General features: G+C 33.3%; 3 protein-coding genes and 1 pseudogene across 5 annotated transcripts; 2 read left to right on the top strand and 2 right to left on the bottom strand.

Moving 5' to 3' along the window:
* The first annotated feature begins 304 nt into the window (after positions 1 to 304).
* Positions 305 to 6,511, top strand: LOC114261026 (kinesin-like protein NACK1). 3 transcript variants are annotated; one of them, XM_028201231.2, is made up of 15 exons: positions 305 to 616; positions 1,433 to 1,835; positions 1,947 to 2,036; positions 2,146 to 2,246; positions 2,479 to 2,595; positions 2,690 to 2,771; positions 2,858 to 2,925; positions 3,001 to 3,060; positions 3,152 to 3,276; positions 3,792 to 3,990; positions 4,104 to 4,214; positions 4,329 to 4,424; positions 4,519 to 5,424; positions 5,533 to 5,858; positions 5,953 to 6,511. In XM_028201231.2, the coding sequence occupies exons 2-15, from the start codon at positions 1,598 to 1,600 to the stop codon at positions 6,278 to 6,280; spliced, it is 2,847 nt and encodes a 948-aa protein (XP_028057032.2). In that variant the 5' UTR covers positions 305 to 616; positions 1,433 to 1,597; the 3' UTR covers positions 6,281 to 6,511. The 3 variants fall into 3 exon arrangements, with proteins under 3 accessions (XP_028057032.2, XP_028057034.2, XP_028057033.2); XM_028201233.2 differs by having other exon boundaries at positions 1,547 to 1,835; XM_028201232.2 differs by having other exon boundaries at positions 420 to 616; positions 1,506 to 1,835.
* A 427-nt stretch (positions 6,512 to 6,938) lies between these two features.
* Positions 6,939 to 7,220, bottom strand: LOC145789642 (non-specific lipid-transfer protein 2 pseudogene; annotated as a pseudogene).
* Positions 7,221 to 11,370: 4,150 nt separating this feature from the next.
* Positions 11,371 to 13,293, top strand: LOC114261027 (reticulon-like protein B9). The gene is made up of 5 exons (XM_028201234.2): positions 11,371 to 11,580; positions 11,768 to 11,948; positions 12,254 to 12,395; positions 12,514 to 12,583; positions 13,003 to 13,293. The coding sequence occupies exons 1-5, from the start codon at positions 11,454 to 11,456 to the stop codon at positions 13,170 to 13,172; spliced, it is 690 nt and encodes a 229-aa protein (XP_028057035.2). The 5' UTR covers positions 11,371 to 11,453; the 3' UTR covers positions 13,173 to 13,293.
* Positions 12,857 to 20,014, bottom strand: LOC114261028 (coiled-coil protein). The gene is made up of 3 exons (XM_028201235.2): positions 19,618 to 20,014; positions 18,679 to 18,866; positions 12,857 to 13,040 (listed from the first exon to the last, which is right to left on the bottom strand). Exons 1-2 carry the CDS (start codon positions 19,874 to 19,876, stop codon positions 18,697 to 18,699), a joined length of 429 nt encoding a protein of 142 aa, XP_028057036.1. The 5' UTR covers positions 19,877 to 20,014; the 3' UTR covers positions 12,857 to 13,040; positions 18,679 to 18,696.
* Between the last annotated feature and the right edge of the window lie 1,451 nt (positions 20,015 to 21,465).

Here is a 21,465-nt window from a genome sequence, read left to right on the forward strand (position 1 = left end):
AAAAATAAAGAGTGGTATAGAGAGGAGCCATCCTCATTGTGTTGACAGCATAGCTTCTCCGTCTCCGAGGGTGTCCAATTCATGTTTTGAAACATGGGCGGTGCTAATGTTGTGTTTGGTTGGGAGATTTGGTGAGAGATTTGAAAAAGAAAAAGAAAAAAGTGTGTGAAATTAAGTGAAATATATTTTATTCACATTTCACCTACATTTTTTATTTCCCTTTCTAAATCTCTCTCCAAATTTTTCACTCAAACACAACATAAGCGTATACATATACAAACTTGAGGGGGCACATAAGCAATTCATTCCTTTGGGCGATATATTGACGAAACGCCCACGAAACATTAATACCTGAGAAACTCAACTAGCCGTTGTAAAACTCAAAATTCAAAAATCCATGGGTCGCTCTCTGAAGAGCCAGAGAGAGCATGAGAGACCCAACACAACGTCATAGCTTTCTCTCTCTTTCTCCCATTTTCTTTTTGTTTCTCTCTCTAGAATTCTCTGCTCTTCTTTGCTCTCTCCCTCTCTCTCAACTGTGATCTGCTCAAAAGGATCAATTCTTCATCGATTCGCCAAGTTAGTGTAAATCGATCGACTCTGATTTGAGATTTCTGTAAGTATTACCTTTCCTTCTTTATATGACCTCATTACAATTTACAAGTTTTCTTTCGGGTTCAGGTGAATTTTGTTGCTGAAAATCCCCAAATTTTCCTTTCATCATTTGTACAAAAATTGCAAACTTTAACATGCATACATACACACATATGTAGAGTGAAGGATGGTAGTGATAGCACCTGATAATTGAACTTTTAGGTTGTGTTTGGATCTTGGATTTGTATAGGAATTTATGAAGGGAAATGAAAAGGCAATGGAAGAAAAGAGCAATTTGTATTTATTTTTTGGGACTTGTTAATTGTTCTATGAGAAATTATTGTTTTGTTGGATTGGATGATTAAATTGTAAATTTTATAGCTCATTTTCTAGTATGATTTGGGATTGTTAGGTTTTTTAGGGTCACCAAAGATGTTCATTACAGATTGTATAAGTAATAAAATTTGATTAGTTCATTATACAGTTAATGTTGATTTTGCTGAAATATGTTAAATCTAGTTTACTTCAATTCAAAGCTTAACAGTGTTTGCTCAATTGATGAATTGAAGCTCTTGACTCTGACTTTGTTCAATTATTTCTCTAAAGCATTCATATGAATTTCCAACTTTTCTTCATTGCATTGTTTTGGGACTTGGCTAAAAACCAATTTTTAGATTTTAACATATTTTGAGTCATATCACCTCTCTACTTTTTTTTACATGTTTTTTTCAAAAAAAAGTCAAAAAGCCACCTTTTAACCAACTTCCCAAAACAAGTAATAGTAATTCAGCTATTTTTTGTCATATACTAGTTATAATTTGTTCCAACTTCCTCACAGATACAGTCCCAAGTTGGGGGTGGCTAGTAACACTCCAATTATCATTCATCTTGCAACTGTTTCAATTCTGTAGCATTTCTTGAGAGAGAAGCTTTGACTGTACTTCTTACACAGTCTTCTTCCAAGTTCAACTGCCAAGGCAAACTTCAAATACACAAAGTAAATATGACAGTTAAAAATCCCAGTACACCAGCTTCAAAAATAGATAGGACACCAGTGTCCACTCCAGGTGGTACCAAAGTTAGGGAAGAGAAGATTGTCGTAACAGTACGATTAAGGCCTTTAAACAAGAGAGAGCAGTTGGCCAAAGACCAAGTAGCATGGGAATGCATTGATGATAATACGATTGTGTATAAACCACCAGCTCATGACCGCGCTACTCAACCGGCCACATTTACATTCGGTACTTAAGTGACACTCATATCTTCTTTGTATTTTCTTTTAGCTAGATGTTTTTATTGTTTAATTTTTCTCAATTATATGTAAACTAATAGCATAAAGCTTCTTCTTTCAGATAGAGTCTTTGATCCTGCTTGTTTAACAGAAGCAGTATATGAGGAAGGAGTGAAGAATGTTGCTTTGTCTGCTTTAATGGGCATCAATGGTTATGCTTTCCTTTACATCTATCATTCTTTTTTTTATTTTGGTCTTTGTTACTACTTCAGAAATTACATACATACTTGTTAAACAATTTTTTGTTTCTTGTATTACAGCAACAATATTTGCATATGGGCAAACTAGCAGTGGGAAGACCTACACAATGAGAGGAATCACTGAGAAAGCTGTTAATGATATTTATAGGCACATAGTGAATGTAAGCTTCATCACACTTTATTCTATGTAATTCAGTTTTTTTATCAGGTTTGCGCATAGGTAAATACTCACTTAAACCTCATCCCTAAATCATGATGAAAATATTCCATTTGTTTGTGGAAATTTATGCTTGACCAATGCAGGGAACTCAATATTAACATCAATTTTTATTTTATTTTTTTTTTAATTTATCGCATTCAATCTGATTATATGTTCATTTGGCTTCATAACAGACTCCAGAGAGAGATTTTCGTATAAGAATTTCTGGGCTGGAAATCTATAATGAGAATGTCAGGGACCTCTTGAATTTAGAATCTGGACGCAACCTCAAGCTTTTAGATGATCCAGAGGTGAAACCTATACATACTGATTAACAGTTACAGGAATCATGTGTTTGTCTTTTCTCCTTGCTAATATTTGTTTACTGTAACTCCTTGGATGCAGAAAGGAACTGTGGTTGAGAAGCTGGTAGAAGAAACAGCAAATGATGATCAACATTTAAGACATTTGATCAGTATCTGCGAGGGTAAACATTTAAAGCTTCTGGCTTTTTTGTGTGCACATGTCTTGAGTGGCATTTTCTTAACCTTTTAATTAATTTTTTAAATGCAGCCCAAAGACAAGTGGGTGAAACTGCACTAAATGACACTAGCTCACGGTCACACCAGATAATAAGGCTGGTAAGCTTAGTAACTTGTAATGTATGTTAGCACAAGTAGATAAACAATGTAACTTCTTACAATTATTTTTTGCAGACAATAGAAAGTACTCATCGTGAAAGTTCAGATTGTGTGAGATCTTATGTGGCAAGCCTGGTAAAACAAACTCTTGCCTTCATATAATTGGGCAAAACAGTCCAGACAACAGTAATTTTGTATTATAACTTGTACTATTGATGTTCTGCAGAACTTTGTAGATCTAGCTGGCAGTGAGCGAGCCTCACAAACGAATGCAGATGGTGCTAGGCTAAGGGAAGGCTGTCATATTAATCTTAGTTTGATGACTCTCACAACTGTAATTAGGAAGCTCAGGTCAGAGCTTATTAAATATTGCTTTATTCTTTTTGTATTTTGATTTCCTTTAACCTCTTTCTTCTCTTCTCAGTTTTACTTGTTGTAAAGGAACTTCAGGATGTTTAGATATTATTTTGCACATACAAAGTGTTGAAATAACAAAATGAGTACAATGAAAGGATGTTTGGATATTTTCTTGTTTTCACTTGTGTAGAACTGGCTTCACAGACTAATTTGTTATTATATTAACTATTAGTTTCCTTAAATTTGGATACATTTCAAAATGGTTGACTCTATGTGATCCAATGGCTTCATAGACTAATTTGTTATTATTAACTATTAGTTTCCTTAAATTTGGATACATTCAAAATGGTTGACTCTATGTGCTCCAATGGTATTGTGGAGTTGGAAGGTTTAAAATCGTTTCAGTTAATCTATTTGGTGATCATTCTGTTGTAATTTCCTCCAATCTTTCAAAATTGCACGGATAAGTTAACGTGCTATGTTCATTTGTTAATTGTTGCTGATTGCAGTGTTGGGAAAAGAAGTGGTCATATACCCTATCGAGATTCAAAGCTTACACGCATATTGCAGCACTCCCTTGGTGGAAATGCTCGTACTGCCATCATATGCACTTTGAGCCCAGCATTAAGCCATGTTGAACAATCCCGGAATACTCTCTTATTTGCTACCCGGGCAAAGGAAGTGACAAATAATGCCCAAGTAAATATGGTGTGTATTATTGGTTTCTCACCTTCCCTAGCAAATAAATTGCCAACTCTTTTCTCCTTATTCAAAATTTAATATTGAGGTTGTTCTAATCTTGTTTTTAATACTTTGATCAGGTTGTTTCAGATAAGCAGATGGTAAAACATTTGCAGAAGGAAGTAGCCAGACTGGAAGCAGAGCTACGAACCCCAGATCCCTTAAATGAAAAAGATCGGAAAATTCAGCAGGTATAGGACCCAATCAATGTAGTAGGTTAAACCTACTAGGTTTGGTCATGGATTCCCAATTAGTTTAGCAGGGATTCAATTGACATTCATTTTTCCCTTACCAATTTTGCCTAGATGGAGATGGAAATCGAAGAACTAAGGCGCCAAAGAGATCTTGCACAATCCCAAGCAGATGAATTACGTCGAAAACTTGACGAGGAACAACAACAGGTATCTCTTTTTGTCTCTTCCCCTCACCCCTCTCTCTTAATTCATTTGCAAAAGCCCTTATCTTTTCTTTTGATGTGTTTGATACCTACCTCAGGGTTTAAAGCCGTTTGAATCACCCAGTCCAGTTGTGAAGAAGTGTCTTTCTTTTTCTGGGGCATTATCACCAAAAGATAAAACAAGAAACACAACGGGAAGGCAGACCATGAGGCAGTCATCAACTGCCCCTTTCACACTCATGCATGAAATTCGGAAGCTTGAACACCTCCAAGAGCAGCTTGGAGAAGAAGCGAATCGAGCCCTAGAAGTACTCCAGAAGGAGGTGGCTTGTCATAGACTAGGTAACCAAGATGCTGCAGAGACTATTGCTAAGCTGCAAGCAGAAATAAGGGATATGCGTGCTGTTCGACTAGCCCCAAAAGAAGTTGAAGTTGGAAGTGCGATCACTGTTAACAAGAGTGTTAGTGCCAATCTCAAGGAAGAAATAACCAGACTTCACTCACAAGGAAGCAACATTGCAGATCTTGAGGAGCAGCTTGAAAATGTTCAGAAATCCATAGACAAATTGGTAATGTCCCTTCCAAACAATAATGATCAAGAGTCTAACAATGAGGCAGCTATGAAAGCCAAGAATCAATCAAAAAAGAAGAAATTGCTTCCTTTAGCTTCAAGCAATAGTCCCAACCTGCCCAACTTTATACTATCTCCGTGCTCACCTCTATCATCTTCTCATCAAGTGTTTGAGTCCGAAATTGAAAACAGAGCTCCAGAAAATGATGACAATATGCCTAGTGAAACCCCAGCAATGTCTGAGAGAGATACTCCAACAAAAAGTGAAGAAGGTACTCCATATCAGCGTTCCAGTTCAGTAAACGTGAGGAAAATGCAGAAGATGTTTCAGAATGCAGCCGAAGAGAATGTAAGAAGCATAAGAGCATATGTAACAGAACTGAAAGAACGCGTAGCCAAGCTGCAATATCAAAAGCAGCTACTTGTTTGCCAGGTAAAACACAGAACAAAATTGTTCTACCTGTTTTTGTTTTTGTGTTTGTGTTTGTTTTGTTTTGATTTTTCCTTGAATTTGCTTCGTTTGCATATGTTATGCCTCTAGGTGCTTGAGCTGGAAGCAAATGAAGCAGCTGGATACAACGTAGAGAATGACGATAACATAGCCGAGATACAAGGGGAGTCCCCAGCTCCATGGCACGTGACTTTTAGGGAGCAGAGGCAGCAGATCATTGAGTTATGGGATGTTTGTCATGTTTCCATCATTCACAGGACACAGTTCTATTTGTTATTCAAGGGAGACCAAGCTGATCAGATATACATGGAAGTGGAACTCCGGCGCTTGTCTTGGTTGCAACAGCACTTAGCAGAGCTTGGTAATGCAAGCCCAGCTCACGTTGGAGACGAGCCTACAGTCTCTTTATCCTCGAGGTGTTTTTTTTTTTTTTTTTTTTTTTTTTTTTTTAACAGAGATTCACATTTAATTTCATTTTAAATGAGTTAAATTGTGTTCTATGAATGGCAGTATAAGAGCACTGAAGCGGGAAAGGGAGTTCCTTGCGAAGAGGTTAAAAACTCGTTTGACAGATGAAGAGAGAGAGGCATTATATATAAAATGGGGAGTCCCACTTGATGGGAAGCATAGGAGGATTCAATTCATAAACAAGCTTTGGATAGATCCCCATGATGCCAACCATGTACACGAGAGTGCTGAGATTGTAGCAAAGCTTGTTGGCTTCTGTGAAGGTGGAAATTTGTCGAGGGAGATGTTTGCGCTTAATTTTGTGCTTCCATCTGATAAGAGGCCATGGATTATGGGTTGGAACCAAATCTCAAACCTTCTTCATTTGTGAGCAATTAGCTTGTGACTACTGTCCATTCTCATTTCTTTTACTTGTAAATGAATTGAATTTTGGAGTCTGTTTACACATCTGAGATGCACTGCTTCTTCAGTTATGGTGTGGCAAAGATTTGGGGTATTTGTTATATGATTCTCATTTTGCATGATGAGACAATATTTGCCATTGCATTTTTTCTGGATAAAAGAATCAAATTCATTTGGTACAGTCTATTTTCTGTAGAAACAGAGTTCATTCTTGGCACACTTAAAAAATCTGAGTGTTTGTGTTTGATTTCATTTGAGCAAATGCAGTCAGGTAACAACAGATATGTTCTAGACTTCATTGTATCTTGAATGCAGATTCGCTCACCAAACTAGGTAAAGCAACATGACTTCTCCAAGCTGGTTGAACATATTTTGCGAATCATATGATGAATTAAACATATGAGAGAGAGACGGAGGCAGAGACAGATCTCCATTATTAATAATACCATAGCCAGTACAAGGTAGTCAACACCAGATTCAGAAGACATTATTATAACTATATAAGATACTAGTATACTGGCCCATATATGACATTAATATTACTATATATGATAGTATGTCAAAAGAAGCATGAGAGAGAGAGAGAGAGGAGTCCTCAATGATAGATGTGGGGGGCATTCATTTATCTAACACTTGGGGAAGGGAACCCCACAAGTGGTGCTAACTTTCTTGGCATTGGGAGAGGTGACAAACTTCTTGAAGATGGGGTTGTTGATATATTGGCAAAGGCATGGCTCTTGCTCCTTGAGCTTGTTGCAGCAGAGCTTCGAAGGAGGCACGGACGATGTCATTGAGCTCAAGCAAGGGCTCAGCTCTGTTGGATTGCATGTCACTGCCATGGAGACCTGTGCTTCATAGCCCCACAGCAGCACCAACAATGCAATCACTGCAATGTGTGATGCCTTCATTTTTAACTCTCTCTAGTTGCTAGGATGACCAAAACTTAGACGAGAATAGAGTTGGGATGTGGATGTGGATGTCTTGCATTTTTTACTTGGGTTGCATTATGAATTTATAGATAATTGATCGGCAACAAAATGCCCAAAAAAATACATGAATAAAGAGTAAGGAATTTAAACTGTTAAAGATTGTGGGTCACCTTAACAAATATATTTGGCCCCCAATGGGCTGGACTGCCCACTTACTTTTCATAATGTCACAATCAAATTGAAAAACAAAGAAAAAAAAAATCAAAAAAACTGATATTTTTATAAAGATAAAATTACATGAAAAATGATGAAGAACTTGGCATCATGGAAGGTAAAGCCAATTTAAACAAAAAGAAAGTTGTGTTCTCTTAACCTTTCCAAGACGATGCTTTAAACTAAATTATTCTTAGGACTAATGATATTTGAACTTCATTTTTCACGTATTTCATTTTTGTCTTTTAGCCTCTCACACATAGAGTTTGAGAAGCTAAAATGGAGTGTGAATATGGTTACTCAATATTAATAGCAATATTAGTAGAGGTTTAAAGTATACATTTTAAAATAAAATAAAAAAATCGAATAAAATACAAGTTTTGCTTATGCTCAATAGACTTGCCAAACATAATCTGTTGGCCGAGACTCTACACCTAATTAGGAAATTTGGAGTTCAACTTTTCTCACTTATATATGGGATTTGTCTCTTTTTGTCTTTGTTGGAGTTAGGCTTTTCTATTTCTTCTATTCTTGCAATAGAGAAAATGATTGTAGAAAGATTGCACATTCTTTGCCGACACGAGAACATTGCCCTACGCTGTGTTTAGTTAAAAGATTTGCTCAGGAAAAGGGAAATAGAAAGAAAAGGAAAAAGAATTGATAGGATTCGAAGTTTAAGTTAGGTTTGGAAGAGTTGTGAATGGAGAAACAAAAGTTTAAAAGTTTGGCTAGAGGTTTTGATGAGAGAAAGGAAAATAGAAAGTGAAGGAAAATGAATTGATAGTATTCGAATTTTAAGCTATCTTTAGTTAAGTTGAGAATTGAGGAAAGAAAAGAGCCTAAGGCCTAAGGCCCTGTTTTTTTACAATATATAAGGGCTAAATATGAGGGTGGGGCCAAATATAATATAAGGTGGGTCTCAAATTTTTTTTGTCTCCTTATATCCTGTGTTTGGTTGCTCTGGATATAGAGAGTCTGAATAGTATATGATACAAAATGAGGTATATGCCATAACCTCAATGATATCGTATATCTTCCACCGTCAGATATGGCTCATCTTTCATACAATAATAAAAAATAATCGCTCTCCTCTTATCCCATCATATATCATATCTTAACCAAATATAATATAAGTGACCCCACAATATATATAATTCATCTCATATCCTATAACATATTGCATCTTATCCTATATCCTTGGATATTACATATGCTCCTCAAACTCTTATATCCAATCAAACGGGGATTAAGTGAATCCAAAAGACAAAAAAAATGGGATTTTATTTCCTTTTCACTTTCTTTTCCATTATAACCAAACAAAAAGTGAGATTGTATTTTCTTTTCTCTTTTTATTTCTCTCATCAAATCCTTCAACCAAACACGGCCTAAGTGAACCCAAAAATCAAAAGGGTAAACTATCAATAGGTCCTAATAGTTGAACTTAATTCCCATCAAGTCCTATTAAAAATAAGTCTTGATAAAATTGTCGTTAAAAATAATTTTTTTGTGACAATTTTTTATATATATGTCACTAAAAACTAAAAATTGACAATTAATGACTTTTTTTTGTCATGATTTTTATAAATTGTCGTTAAAACTTATAATTAGTGAATTTTTTTGTGATAAATTTTTCTTATAGGACCTATTAGATAATAAGTCCACTTATTAGGACCTACACGTAAGTACCCCAAAACAAAAAATATAATTGCATTATCCCCTTACTTTCTTTTCCCCTTACTTTCTTTTCCCCTATGTTTTCCATTATGACTAAACAAAAAATGAAATTGCATTTTCTTTTTCTTTTTCTTTTCTATTTCTCTCATCAAATCTTCTAACTAAATACAACCCTAATGTTTCTAAGATATATGCATTGTTATCAATCCTCGACCGTATCAGCCGGTACATACCATTTTAAATGCAAAACAGTACCTACATAGTCCAATTTCGTTCCATCTAAAATACCGCCCAATACTGGACAGTACCAACTAGAAAACATAATACCAGGTAAATACCGGACAATACTGGCCATATTTTTTTATTTTTTTTGTAGTGGTTTGTAATGTTAAAATGATAGAAATTTGTGTTTCATATTCTCTTTGAAGTACCTTAATTTGTGTTATTTAGCAGACATAGTATCTTTTAAGCCTCTTTTACATATAAATTTGTGATTCATAATATGTATTGTTAAATTATTTGTTACTAAATACTATTTTTAATACATATATAATATTTTCGTGATAAATCCAAAATGGTATCCAGTAAGGCTGTATATGAACAGAGTCGTTCATGAACAAGTTCAAGCTCAACTCGGTAAGAGCTCGTTCAATCTCAGTTCATTAAAAAAAAAAATTGCGTTCGAGCTTGAACTCGAACTTGTTAAATTTTTAATAAACAAACCCAAACATACTAAAACTCGGCTCGTTAGCTGGCTCATTTGACATTTATTATTTATATATTAAATAATGTAAAAATATGTATAAAAAATAAGGTGAATTACCAATAAATCCCAAAATGTGATATTGTGAACGGTTTAGTCATCTCTTTTCTTATAAACCCAAAGGTCTCATTAAAGTGAAAATTGCATAAAAGGATAGTCACTTACATGTTTGAGTTTAATTTTTTAAGGATAAAAGTGATTTTCTCAAAATATAAAATTACACATTTGGGCAATTTAAACTATAGAAGTTTTAGATTTTTCCTCATTTTACAACAAATCCCACGTTACGAACAAAAACCTAACAATCTAATGTAACTCTCTAATGTTGTAACACTTCAATGTAACACACTAAAAAACTTCTTGATATATTTTTTCAAAACGTAACACTCAAAAAAAATTATTTGGTATACTTTTTCCAAACCTAACGCTCCAAAATAAAAAAATCCTTAATGTATTTTTCCCAAACGTAACACTTCAATTAGTGCAATCCCAAATGTAACACTCCAATGTAACATAGTCCAATGTAACACAAAAAAATATATAAAAAAAAAAAAAACTCCTTAGTGTACTTTTTTAAAATGTAATACTCACAGTTTGAAATTATATATTTATTCAAAATTTACTAGGAATATTTGTACTCCTTTTGGAATAATTTGAAGAATCTCACATTTTTTTTTTTTTTGTGTGTGTTGCATTGGAATGTTATGTTTAGGAAAAGTACACTAAGATTTTTTTTTTTTTTTTTTTTTTTGTGTGTGTGTTACATTGGAGCGTTACGTTTGGAAAATGTACACTAAAGAGTTTTTTTTGTGTGTTACATTAAAGTGTTACACTAAAGAATTTTTTTGGAGTGTTATATGAAAGTTTTACGTTTAAAAAAAAACATACTAAGGAGTTTTTTTATTTGTTACATTAGAATGTTACATTAAAAAGTTTTTTTTTGTTTGTTACATTAGAATGTTACACTAAAAAAATTTTATTGAGTTTAAACTCGAGATTAAACTCATTAAAATTTTAATAAATAAGTCCAAACATATTAAAATTCGACTTGACTTAACTCAACTCGACTTGTCTGCGACCTTAATATCCGATGACATACTGATACCGATAGGTATCATACGAGGTACTTAATCTGATGCGGTATTAACAACTTTGGACATATGAGCCCCACGTGATCATGTACGCGACTAGCAAGGACATTGAGTAATGCATCAAGAGAGAAGATTCTATTGGTAAATGATTGCATAAAAACTTATTTTAACATTGATTGCATAAAAACTCTGCGATTATCAGTCACCATAGGAAACTCTTCCCACTAGATAAACTGATTCTTGTAGTGAAGGGACACACAGGGCAACCTTCAAAATTCTTGCTTCCCTAAAGCCATTCCTTTCTTTCTACTTTCTAGCATTCACTTTCTTAGCTACCAAGCAAGCATTACAACCTATGTAATGGGTTATCTATTTATGTGACACCCCCTTCAGCAAAAGATGCAGTACAGTTTGTATGTAATCAAAATATTAATAGCATATATACGTTTTCATATCTTCTGAATCAAAACCATGTCCAGTTCATCATCGGATTCTGACGATGGTAGGATCAGAGTGGGCAAGCCCATTGGTCGTCACAGGACGACACATCATATTGGTGGAGGGAAAAATATACATCACATTCTTGGTGGAGGAAAAGGTATACATCATATTCTTAGTGGATTTATATTTACAAAAATATCAGTATAACATTATATTCTTCGTGGAGGAAAATATATACATTATTTTTTAACCAGTAAAAAAAATGGGATGGCACATTATGAAATAAATAGGGAATATCATTAGCATCATTTGAACATTGGTTACAATGTGAAATGAATTTGCAGTTGCAGATGTGTTGTTGTGGAAGGACAAAAAAGTATCAGCAGCAATTCTGATGGGGATTTCAATAATATGGTTTCTTTTTGAGGTTGTTGAATACAATTTCTTGACCTTGCTCTGCCACCTCATCATCTCCACCATTCTCATCATCTTCATTTGGAATAAGGTTGCAGACATTTTCCAATGGTAATTATTTATTCATCTTGTTCGACATTATAAAAGCATGAAACTTCTCTTTATTATCTACAAGAGTCTAATGATTTACACTCCGTTCATTTCAACTAAAAATATTTTTTAATAATCTAGTATGACAAAAATAAAAGCCGATTAATAAAAAACAAATTTATTTGAATGAAAAATAGCTTTCACTTTCGAAATGTAAAAATTAATTTGGACTAAAAATGTTTTTCATTAACAAATATTTTCCATCGAAACAAATGGAGCACCGATTGTTCATATGAAATACGATATTTTTTATGGTGAGTTTTCAGGAATCCTCCAAGGATCCCTGAATTTTTCTTGGATAAATACACGTTCAGAGAAGTTGCAGACACCTTCCATGCAAAAATGGACCAGTTTGGGTCCAACTTCTTTTATGTTGCCTGTGGAAATGATTTCAGACACATCATTCTGGTAAATTACTAAATCAACAACTATAATATATATGTATATATATGCTCATCATCATCAAGCTTTAAATCTTAGAACACCACAAAGTTCAACCTTCTTGTCTATCTATATGAATTTTCAGGCAATTGGTTCTCTCTGGATGCTATCAATAATTGGAAACTATATCAGCACCTTGAATCTTCTGTTTTTTGGTAAGCACACGTTCATCTTATTCAAGTTTTGCAATAACAATGCTCCATTTGCTTCGGTACAAAACATTTTTTGAAAATATTTTTCATATTTTCAACGAAAATCAACAGAAAATAAGCTTTTATTTTGGGCAGAAAATGTTTTTCATTTTTAAAATGTGAAAAAACATTTTCTGAACTAAAGTCTTACTAATGTCACCACCACCACCTCCTCTACCATCACCTCCACCACAACCAACCCAGCACACCATCAGCACACCACCACCCCACCTCCACTAATACAATTACAATTACAATCACATTAATTTCAAGGTCACAATCAAACGTTCTACAGAATATATTTTCTGAAAAAAAGATTCTATCAAAACAAACGGAGCCTAACAATTGGCTAATTTGGTGATCCTTGTTGATTGTGCATAAAGGGTGTCTCTGCTTGGAAACACTGCCATATCTGTACGACCTGTATCAGGAGGAAGTTGATTATTATGTTGGCCGAGTGAACCGCAGGATGAGGAAGTCATACAAGAAGTTCGACAAGGAAGTTCTTACGAAAATTCCAAGAGGGCCAGTTAAAGAACACAAAGACAAATAAAAACACAAAGTGCACATATTTTGGTGGAATATTCACATTATTTAAATTTCACTGTAAATAAAGCTGTAAATTTGTTGTACAATATTTAAAATCGAAATGAAAGGTGGTTGTGCTTGTGAAACTAAGAGGATTATATCAATTCTAGCAAATATAAACAATCCAAGAAATTGCATGTTGTGAGCTCAGGAAACAATTTACCCTCCAAATCCAACATCTCAGAATCATGATCACTATCAAATAAGATTGACATAATCTCAAACAATATCAAGATACGGTTTCATCAAACTTCATAAAAAATTGCGTAGAGGAGAGGCAGTGCACTTTTTCAAGCCATGAATGTGTTTTATAAAAACAAATCAGAAGTTCATAGGCAAGAGCGAATTGGTTCAATCAACTGAAATTATAGGAAAGCACATTGCCATGGAAAAGTAAAAAAAGCAAAAAATCAAAAGCACGGATGGGGATTTAGGTTGAAAGATATAAAGGAGTTGCATTTAGTAAACCTATGAATTGAGAATAGGAGTAGGTTTATTGTGCAGGGGGGAAAAAATAGAGGAAAAAAAAAAAAGAATTGTAATACAAAGATCCTAAGCATAGCTTAACAAAGCAAAGCATAATTCCAACAAACAAATTGGACTAATTGGTCTAGATTGCATAATATAGAATTAACCTTCAAGATGGGTTGAGATTTATAAAATAGCTAGGTTTGAACCTTCTATGGGGGAAAAAAAAACATATCAAAAGAAATAAAGTATGCAATTATTAAGTTGTTTTAGATATGGAGCTCACCCACAAACTTTTATTTGGTGAAGCTCAATTGCTCATTTGAGAACATGCTATTTTAATAACTTTTTTGCTAAAATATAAGGTAAAAAAAACTAGTATGTTTGGAATGACTTATTAGTTTTTTACGAAAAGATGTGCAAAAAGTAGAAAGAAAATGGAGTCTCTGACTTTTTAGTATAAATTATAGATTTTTTTATTTTTTTAATAACTTTTTGACTAAAACAGACACATGCCAAACAACTAGTCTATTAATAAACTGTGTTATGGTGGCTTTAATAGGACTCCACTAGTTGATCATGAAATGCAAGCATTATGGGCACTAATATGAGGGTAAGCCTACCCCAGTTGCAGCCTACCCAAGTCAACATTACAAAAATAGTGTGCCAAATTTGTGTGTTTGGTGAAGAATCACGATTAATTTGATGTTTGCAAGTATTGGTTGCCCATTTTCTTAAAGGAAATATTTTTTGTTTTGATAAATATTTTCTTAAAGGAAATATAATTATGGTTAATCTTTTATTAGCTCAAATGGAATGTAATGGTCATGATATGATAGCTTTCCCACACAAGAATGGAGTAAATTATACTAATGATCCTAAAATATAGCACATACTTCATTTTAGTCCCTAATCTTTAATTTATATCAATTACATTGCTGAACTTCACACAATAATTCAATGTGGTCTCTACCTTACCTAGGATCTAAAAAGCATATGAAAATGTTTGTCAGCCTCACATTAGGTATTTGAAGGGCGTTGGGAGAAAACTGTCTCATTTCTAGCCTAAATGAACTGTGAGACACGTGAAATACATATCCAAACCTTTCACTGCAGAACTGAAAGCCAAACACATAGGTGTTTGGTTCTTTGATTGATAGTATTTACATAAATAGACATGTTAAAATGTCCTTAATGCCTTTCAGTACCTGATGTCCTTAATTTACCCCACAAGAATTTAATGGAAAGGAAGAGTGGAATTTGCAGAGCCAACTATCAAAGTTCATAGGCGTTGTGTGACCCACCTTAATGTTCAAACTTGACAATGGTATTGCCTGCCCGTTCTAATGCAAAAGAGAAGACATAAAGGTCTAGAGTTGACAATTGAGAGAGAAAGAGAGAGAGAGAGAGAGAGGTGTCACTAAAAGTGACAGAACCTTTGGGACAACTACAAGAAGCTTGCACTAGCTAGTGGAGGCTGCACAATTTGTGAAACAAAAACCCCGAGGCAAAGAGAGAGAGAGAGAGAGGTCACTAAAGGTGACAAAGAACCTTTGGAACAAGTATAAGAAGCTTGTACTAGCTAGTGGAAGCTGCACAATTTGTGAAACAAAAACCCGAGAGAGAGAGAGAGAGAGATGGTGAGGGAATGGAAAGAGGTGATTGCTGGGGATGGTGGTGGTGGTGGTGGTGGTGGTGGTGGTGGTGGCGGAGCTTGTCTAGTGTTCTGGGTAGTTTTGGTTACCTTTAGCCTCATTTCGGTCCTAATATTCTCGTGTGCAGATGGTGCATCCCGAGACAAAACTTCTGCAGCAGACTCGAGTGTTTACGGAGGTGGGTGTGAAGCAGGGTGTGGTGCAGGCTGTGGTGGCTGACTTTATGCTCACCAATGCTTTTAACACAAAGCTAAAAAGTAGAGGCCAATGATGATCCTATCCGACTATTGCTAAAACAGAGATGAAGGTCCTTCTAATACAGTAACTTCTTACTTCTCCCAGAATATTTGTAGTGATTATATATATTTCAGAAACATTTTTGCTAATTCTGGGTTGTAGAAATGAGATCAAAAGGTCTTTCTGTTGTTGATCAAAAAAGAAATAAGTTCAAAAGGAAAATTAACAGGTTTTTGCAAGATGAGATTATGTCGATGTAAGCATTCTGCAATCACTGACATGGTTCTTGTTTTATCTTATGATTGTTTCAACTATATTACCAAATGAATTTTATTTTTTTCCAGAAAATGGCTAAATACTCACACATCAATCCAAGGCAACATATGCTAAAATTCATAATTCAGTACACAGAAAATTCTTGATTGGAGTACCAAACAGATTGTATAATCAAAACTGACTAGTTAATGATTTTGAACTCAAAATTTGCCTCAATCATCAACCTGCAGATAACAATACTATTTGCATAATTCTCCAAGTATGTCTATTTCTTTTTAAAACCTATCATTGACCAGAAGCAGAACTAAACAATTTCTAAGCATCATGACAACAAACGAAATAACTGATAAACAAATATATATGGTTAGACACAAAATGATACAAACAAATTGTTACAGCTAATTTGTCACTTACACAATTTGGATTTACCTGCACGGCCTCGTTTGGAAACAGGTTTTTTTAGGAACTTTTTGACTTTTTGACTAAAATATGATGTAAAAAAAACTAGTATATTTGGGATGACTTCTTGATTTTTTACCAAAAAAATGTGCAAAAAGTAGAAAGAAAAAAAAAATTTGACTTTTTGGTATAGGTGTTGGTTTTTTGGTTTTTTTTATAACTTTTTAACTTTTAAGCTAAAAAGTGATGTTGCCAAACGAGGCCTGACAAATCTGTCAAAGAATTACCCATTTAAAACCTATATCCAATTACAAATTTTCAGCTGTTTATAGCTGCTGAAGAATTGTGGCAATCCACAGAACTATAGATAATTCAGTAATACATATTTTGATTCAACAATGTTTTCTTTTTCCACCATAAATGCGTTACTCCATTTTTTTTTCCTTTTCAGGTTTAGTCCTCCACTTTAATTTTTTCTGCACTATTTTGGGATTTTAGGACTTTTCCTAACCCATGGGGTATGCCTTTAGATGTATTGGATTTAGGCAAATTCTTAATGCACTATTATTGGAAAACATTTTGGGATTAATTGTGCAAAATCAAAAATATTTCCAGCAGATGTAATTAAATCATCAGCACACAAAAATATCATCCATTAAGACAGTAATATATGTGCCAAGGTAGCTAGAGGTATGAAACACTTTCAGGCCAGAAGCTTAACACAAATTGTTAATAATATTATTATAAACATGATTCAATTCCTAGTAACGCATACAATGAATATATATATACCCCAATCAAGAAGCCAAAGGGTATAACCAGCTATTTTGGAGGAACTTGAACAAAATAAATAGGATACTTATCTTTGAAATTCAGCTAAAGCTATTATGAGGATTAGCCCTGCTTACCATCCTATTCTTGGAAGCACCCAAACTACTAGAATATCTCTCCACCTTGCCATTCTGAGTATCGGAATCAAGGTCCGAAAATGAAGAATATGATGCAAACACCTTCTTTTCCGATCCACAACAACTCCGGTGCATGGCAAACCGCACAGTGCGCCATCCAAACTTGCATGGTAGCTTGACGACACACCATACGATGGCTAGAGGGCAACAAATGCACAATAGGCATGCACTACAGACTAACTCTATTGCTCTGTCACAGCATTTAGATTTTGATCCCTCTGAAGAATAAGAAGAAGAAGAACAGGAAGAACAAGAAGAAGATGTTGAAGGCTTTCCTTCCATATTATGATTCCCACTTGCTTGACTTCTACCAAGAAGAAGAAACTTGCTGTTCAATTCACTTGGTGTGAATTGAACAGTTATGATAAATGTCACTCACTCTCCTTTTTATCCTTTCCGGCATCCCAAGCTCAAAAATGCTATAGAAAACATTGAAGGGACTCCAAAATTGTAGAGAATGATAATCATATTTGTGAGCTTTTACGGTCTGATAACTGTGGTTTTCGACATTATTGCTAAATTATTCTTCAAAGAAAAGATTGTTACTTTACCTTTTGTGAATCTTATCAAGTAGACTTTTGCCCTGTTTACACTTTCTTTATGTTACTTTTTCTTTTTTAACCTTTAACCTCCTCTCGCTTTTCTATCACTTGGTTAGGAAGTTGGAATATGTCAATTTGATGCCTTTCACATGCTTAGATTCATCACAGACCTTTTACCACAGTATTTGATCTTAGTGAACTAACTCGATTTGGTTGTACCCATTAACATCTTGGTTCTGTGTGAAAGAGATAAAAAGAGAGAGAAAGAGAGGTGTTTTGGTAGTGGCATGCTGAGGATGTTTTATTAAACATTATTTAAAAAAAAAACATCTTATTCCCCTTTAAGGTGCCTTTTTAATGAAGAGTTGTGAACTTCCATAAAATGGTCAAAAAAACAAAATCATATTCATAATAAAAGAGGGCCCAATATTTTGCCGACCCTTGACTCCCTAAAAATAGAGTGCAAATCCATAATTGAGATATTGAAAACTTTGGCATATGAAGCACCAACACTTCAAAACAAGTGTTGCAGCCGGACACGTGTGGACATGCCATGTGACATGTGTCCCTTTATTTAAACCTTTGTCATCTCAATATGCTAATTATATAAAATTCTAGTTTTCTTTTTTCTTTTTTCTTTTTGACCAAGATGGAAAAGGAACAATTACAAAAATCCATTGTCAAAGAATATGAATGACATTGGGGATTTTTATTGCATTCCCAGTCCTTAAGCCAAACTCTCTCAAATGATTCAATGCCAATTGACCACCAGGAAATATCGATACAAATTTATAAATTATTATAAATAAAGCTAATTTATAGTAACAAAATCTGAAAATCACTCAAAACTTGCATTATTTTTGTGACTCATTTTCATTATGATTTTCATCACAGCATCCTTTGTATAGAAATCAACAATCACTTACAATTTGTCTTCATCTGAATCAAACTCTGTCACTGTCATCGTCTGGTGGCATATGCCCAAATTCCTCCATCAACTCATCATCCGACTCATCATGTTTCCCAGCTAGTTTCCTCTTCAAAATTGCTTCAAATATAGATGGAATTGCTTCTTCATCACCTTCAAAGTACTTCTCTATTCGTCTTTTCAGCTCTACAACCAAATAAGGTTCTAATTGAATACAACTCATAATGTAAACCACGATTATTCCCTAAGATTTACAAATCTTTCCCTGTATTTGCAAATTAAATTTTAAAAAAGTCAGGCACATAAGCCCCAAAACAAAACACCTAAAAGTTTTTTTTCTTTTCCAAATGACCTATAGATGATGACACTAATATTTAGACCACAACAAACAAGAATCAAGCAGATTTAACTCGTTCTTCTCTTCTTCTTCTTCTTCTTCTTTCTTCTGAAACATGTTACTAATCGAATTTCCAAATAATTCACATAGAGCTTTCTTGAATAACCAATTCGAAATTTACGTAAAAGCATGATAAACAAGCAATCATTCCTAGCATTTATGGGCTAGAATATATAGCTCCAAACTCAAAAGAGTCAAACAAGTCAAAATTCTTTGAAACAATACTCAGATTGAGTTGCAAATAAATAACACAACCCAAAAACTATCCCATTTGGTTCATGTTTTGTTTTTATTTCTGTTATTCTGTTTTTTTTATTTTTATTTTGGTACACAAATTAAACAAATTCAATTTCTTCTCCTGCACAAAAGATTAAAAATTAAACTGAAAATAACTAAGATCAAAAGACCCCATAAGTAAACAAACTAAATAACCAAGTTCCGCATCATACAAGAGTAAATAAAGAGTAAAACTTTACTTTCTTTGATTTCATTCCTACACATTCTTAGCAACCAAACACAGCGCAGCAAAGTTGATTATACCTTCGTTGCTAACATCCTCTTCTTCAATGGGTGATTCTTCTTTCTGGGTTTGGGCAGGGTTAGTTTCAGGAACAGAGTTTGCAATGAAAGAATGGGTCTTGGAAGAGACAAGTCTTCTGAATTTCAAGAAAGGTGAAGCAGAGAGAGAGGGGAGTGAAACAATTTTAGCATTAAGAGGGTGTGGTTTGAGGGTTTGAGGGGAGAGAAAACTGTGTGTATAGAGAGAGAGTGAGAGGTGTCTGAACAGAGCTTGTCTCATAGCTTTTGCTTTTTAGGGTTTTAGGAAGGTTTGTTGCTTCTTCTGCTTGCTTGTTTCTTCTTTGTTTCCATAGCTTAGCTCTACAGCTTCTTTGCTGGTTGCTGTGCTGGGTTGGTTATGGAATGGACCCATTGGGTATACAATAGTTGAGGTGGATCACAAAATCATAAATGGGCTTGGGCTTTAAAAAGATTGGGCTGGTTGGCCCATAACCTAATTTTACAAAAAATAATAGAATAAATTACAAATATGCTCTTTGAGATTTGCTTAAAATATAAATTATCTCTTATAATTTAAAAAATTTCAAATATTCCATTGTCATAATTTTTTATTTAACATAATTAATTAAAAAAATAAAATTTTTAATTACTCTTGTATACAATAATAAAATTACAAGAATTATTGGTTGAAATAAATTTTTGACATCATTAAAAAATGTTAATTAACATAATAATTTATTAATAAAATGAGCCATTTATTATGAAATTAAAAAATTTAGAGAGGCAAGGTGTAATTTTTAAAACTATAAAGAATAACTAGTATTTTAAACAAATCTCAGATAATATATTTATAATTACCAATAATAATAATAATAATAATAATCTTGATTCATGGAGGAAAAAGAAAAATAAAATGAATGAAATAATTTTTTGATATACAATTTCCTTTATTTTCTTCACTTTACTTATCCGTTGACATATGTAAGATTCAAACATAGTCTTAAAATTTTATAATTTATATTTATTTGTATTTTCAAAATAAGATATATTTTGACATTTAATGCAATATTTACAGTTTATTAATTTTTATTTATATGTTTATTTTTAGTAATTATAAAAAAAAATGTATATTTTTTTGACACAAGCATTTTTCAAAAAAAAATAAAAAAATTCAAACGGGTCTATTGTGTTGTCAAATGCACTAGTTGGAGGATGAAGGGTTGTGAACAAGTAGACGAAAAGTTATTGGTTTGGTTTAAGGTAATATTTTTTTATATGTATTGTGATTGGTAAAAAAAATAAATTTATGATTTTATATTAAATAATTGAAAATTTTAAAAGAATATAATAATTTATAATTGAACAAAAATAAAACAATAATGTCTTTAAGCTATGTTTGGGAAATAATTTTGGGCTTAAATAATTATATAGAATAAAATAGATTATTTTAGTCAAATAATATAAAATGTCTTATTTAAATCTTAATTATTTTATTTTTTTTCATAAAAATAAAAAAGACAAAAAATCTTTAATCCTAAACTAAAATATTTTAAAAGTCAAAAAAAAATTAAAAAATCAACACAGATTACAAACGAAATCACTCGATAGTTTTTTTCAAGCTGAGGCCTGTCAAATGTGGTAGTCAAATGATGGAAACTCAAGGAAGAGGTGACGTTTATTAATTTTTTATTATACAAATTATAAAATATGTGTATTTTTAATAATTATAAAAAAAAATGTTTGAGATACCTATAAAGGATAACTCTTATGACTCCTACTAATGTATTGATTATTAATGTGTTTAATTTTTTTAAAGAATTATATCTGATAGTGACAAAAATGCTTCAAATCATTTTAAGAATTGTATTT

The sequence above is a fragment of the Camellia sinensis genome, chromosome 4 (assembly GCF_055761805.1).
Source record: "Camellia sinensis isolate YWXY chromosome 4, ASM5576180v1, whole genome shotgun sequence".
Classification (NCBI taxonomy): domain Eukaryota; kingdom Viridiplantae; phylum Streptophyta; class Magnoliopsida; order Ericales; family Theaceae; genus Camellia; species Camellia sinensis.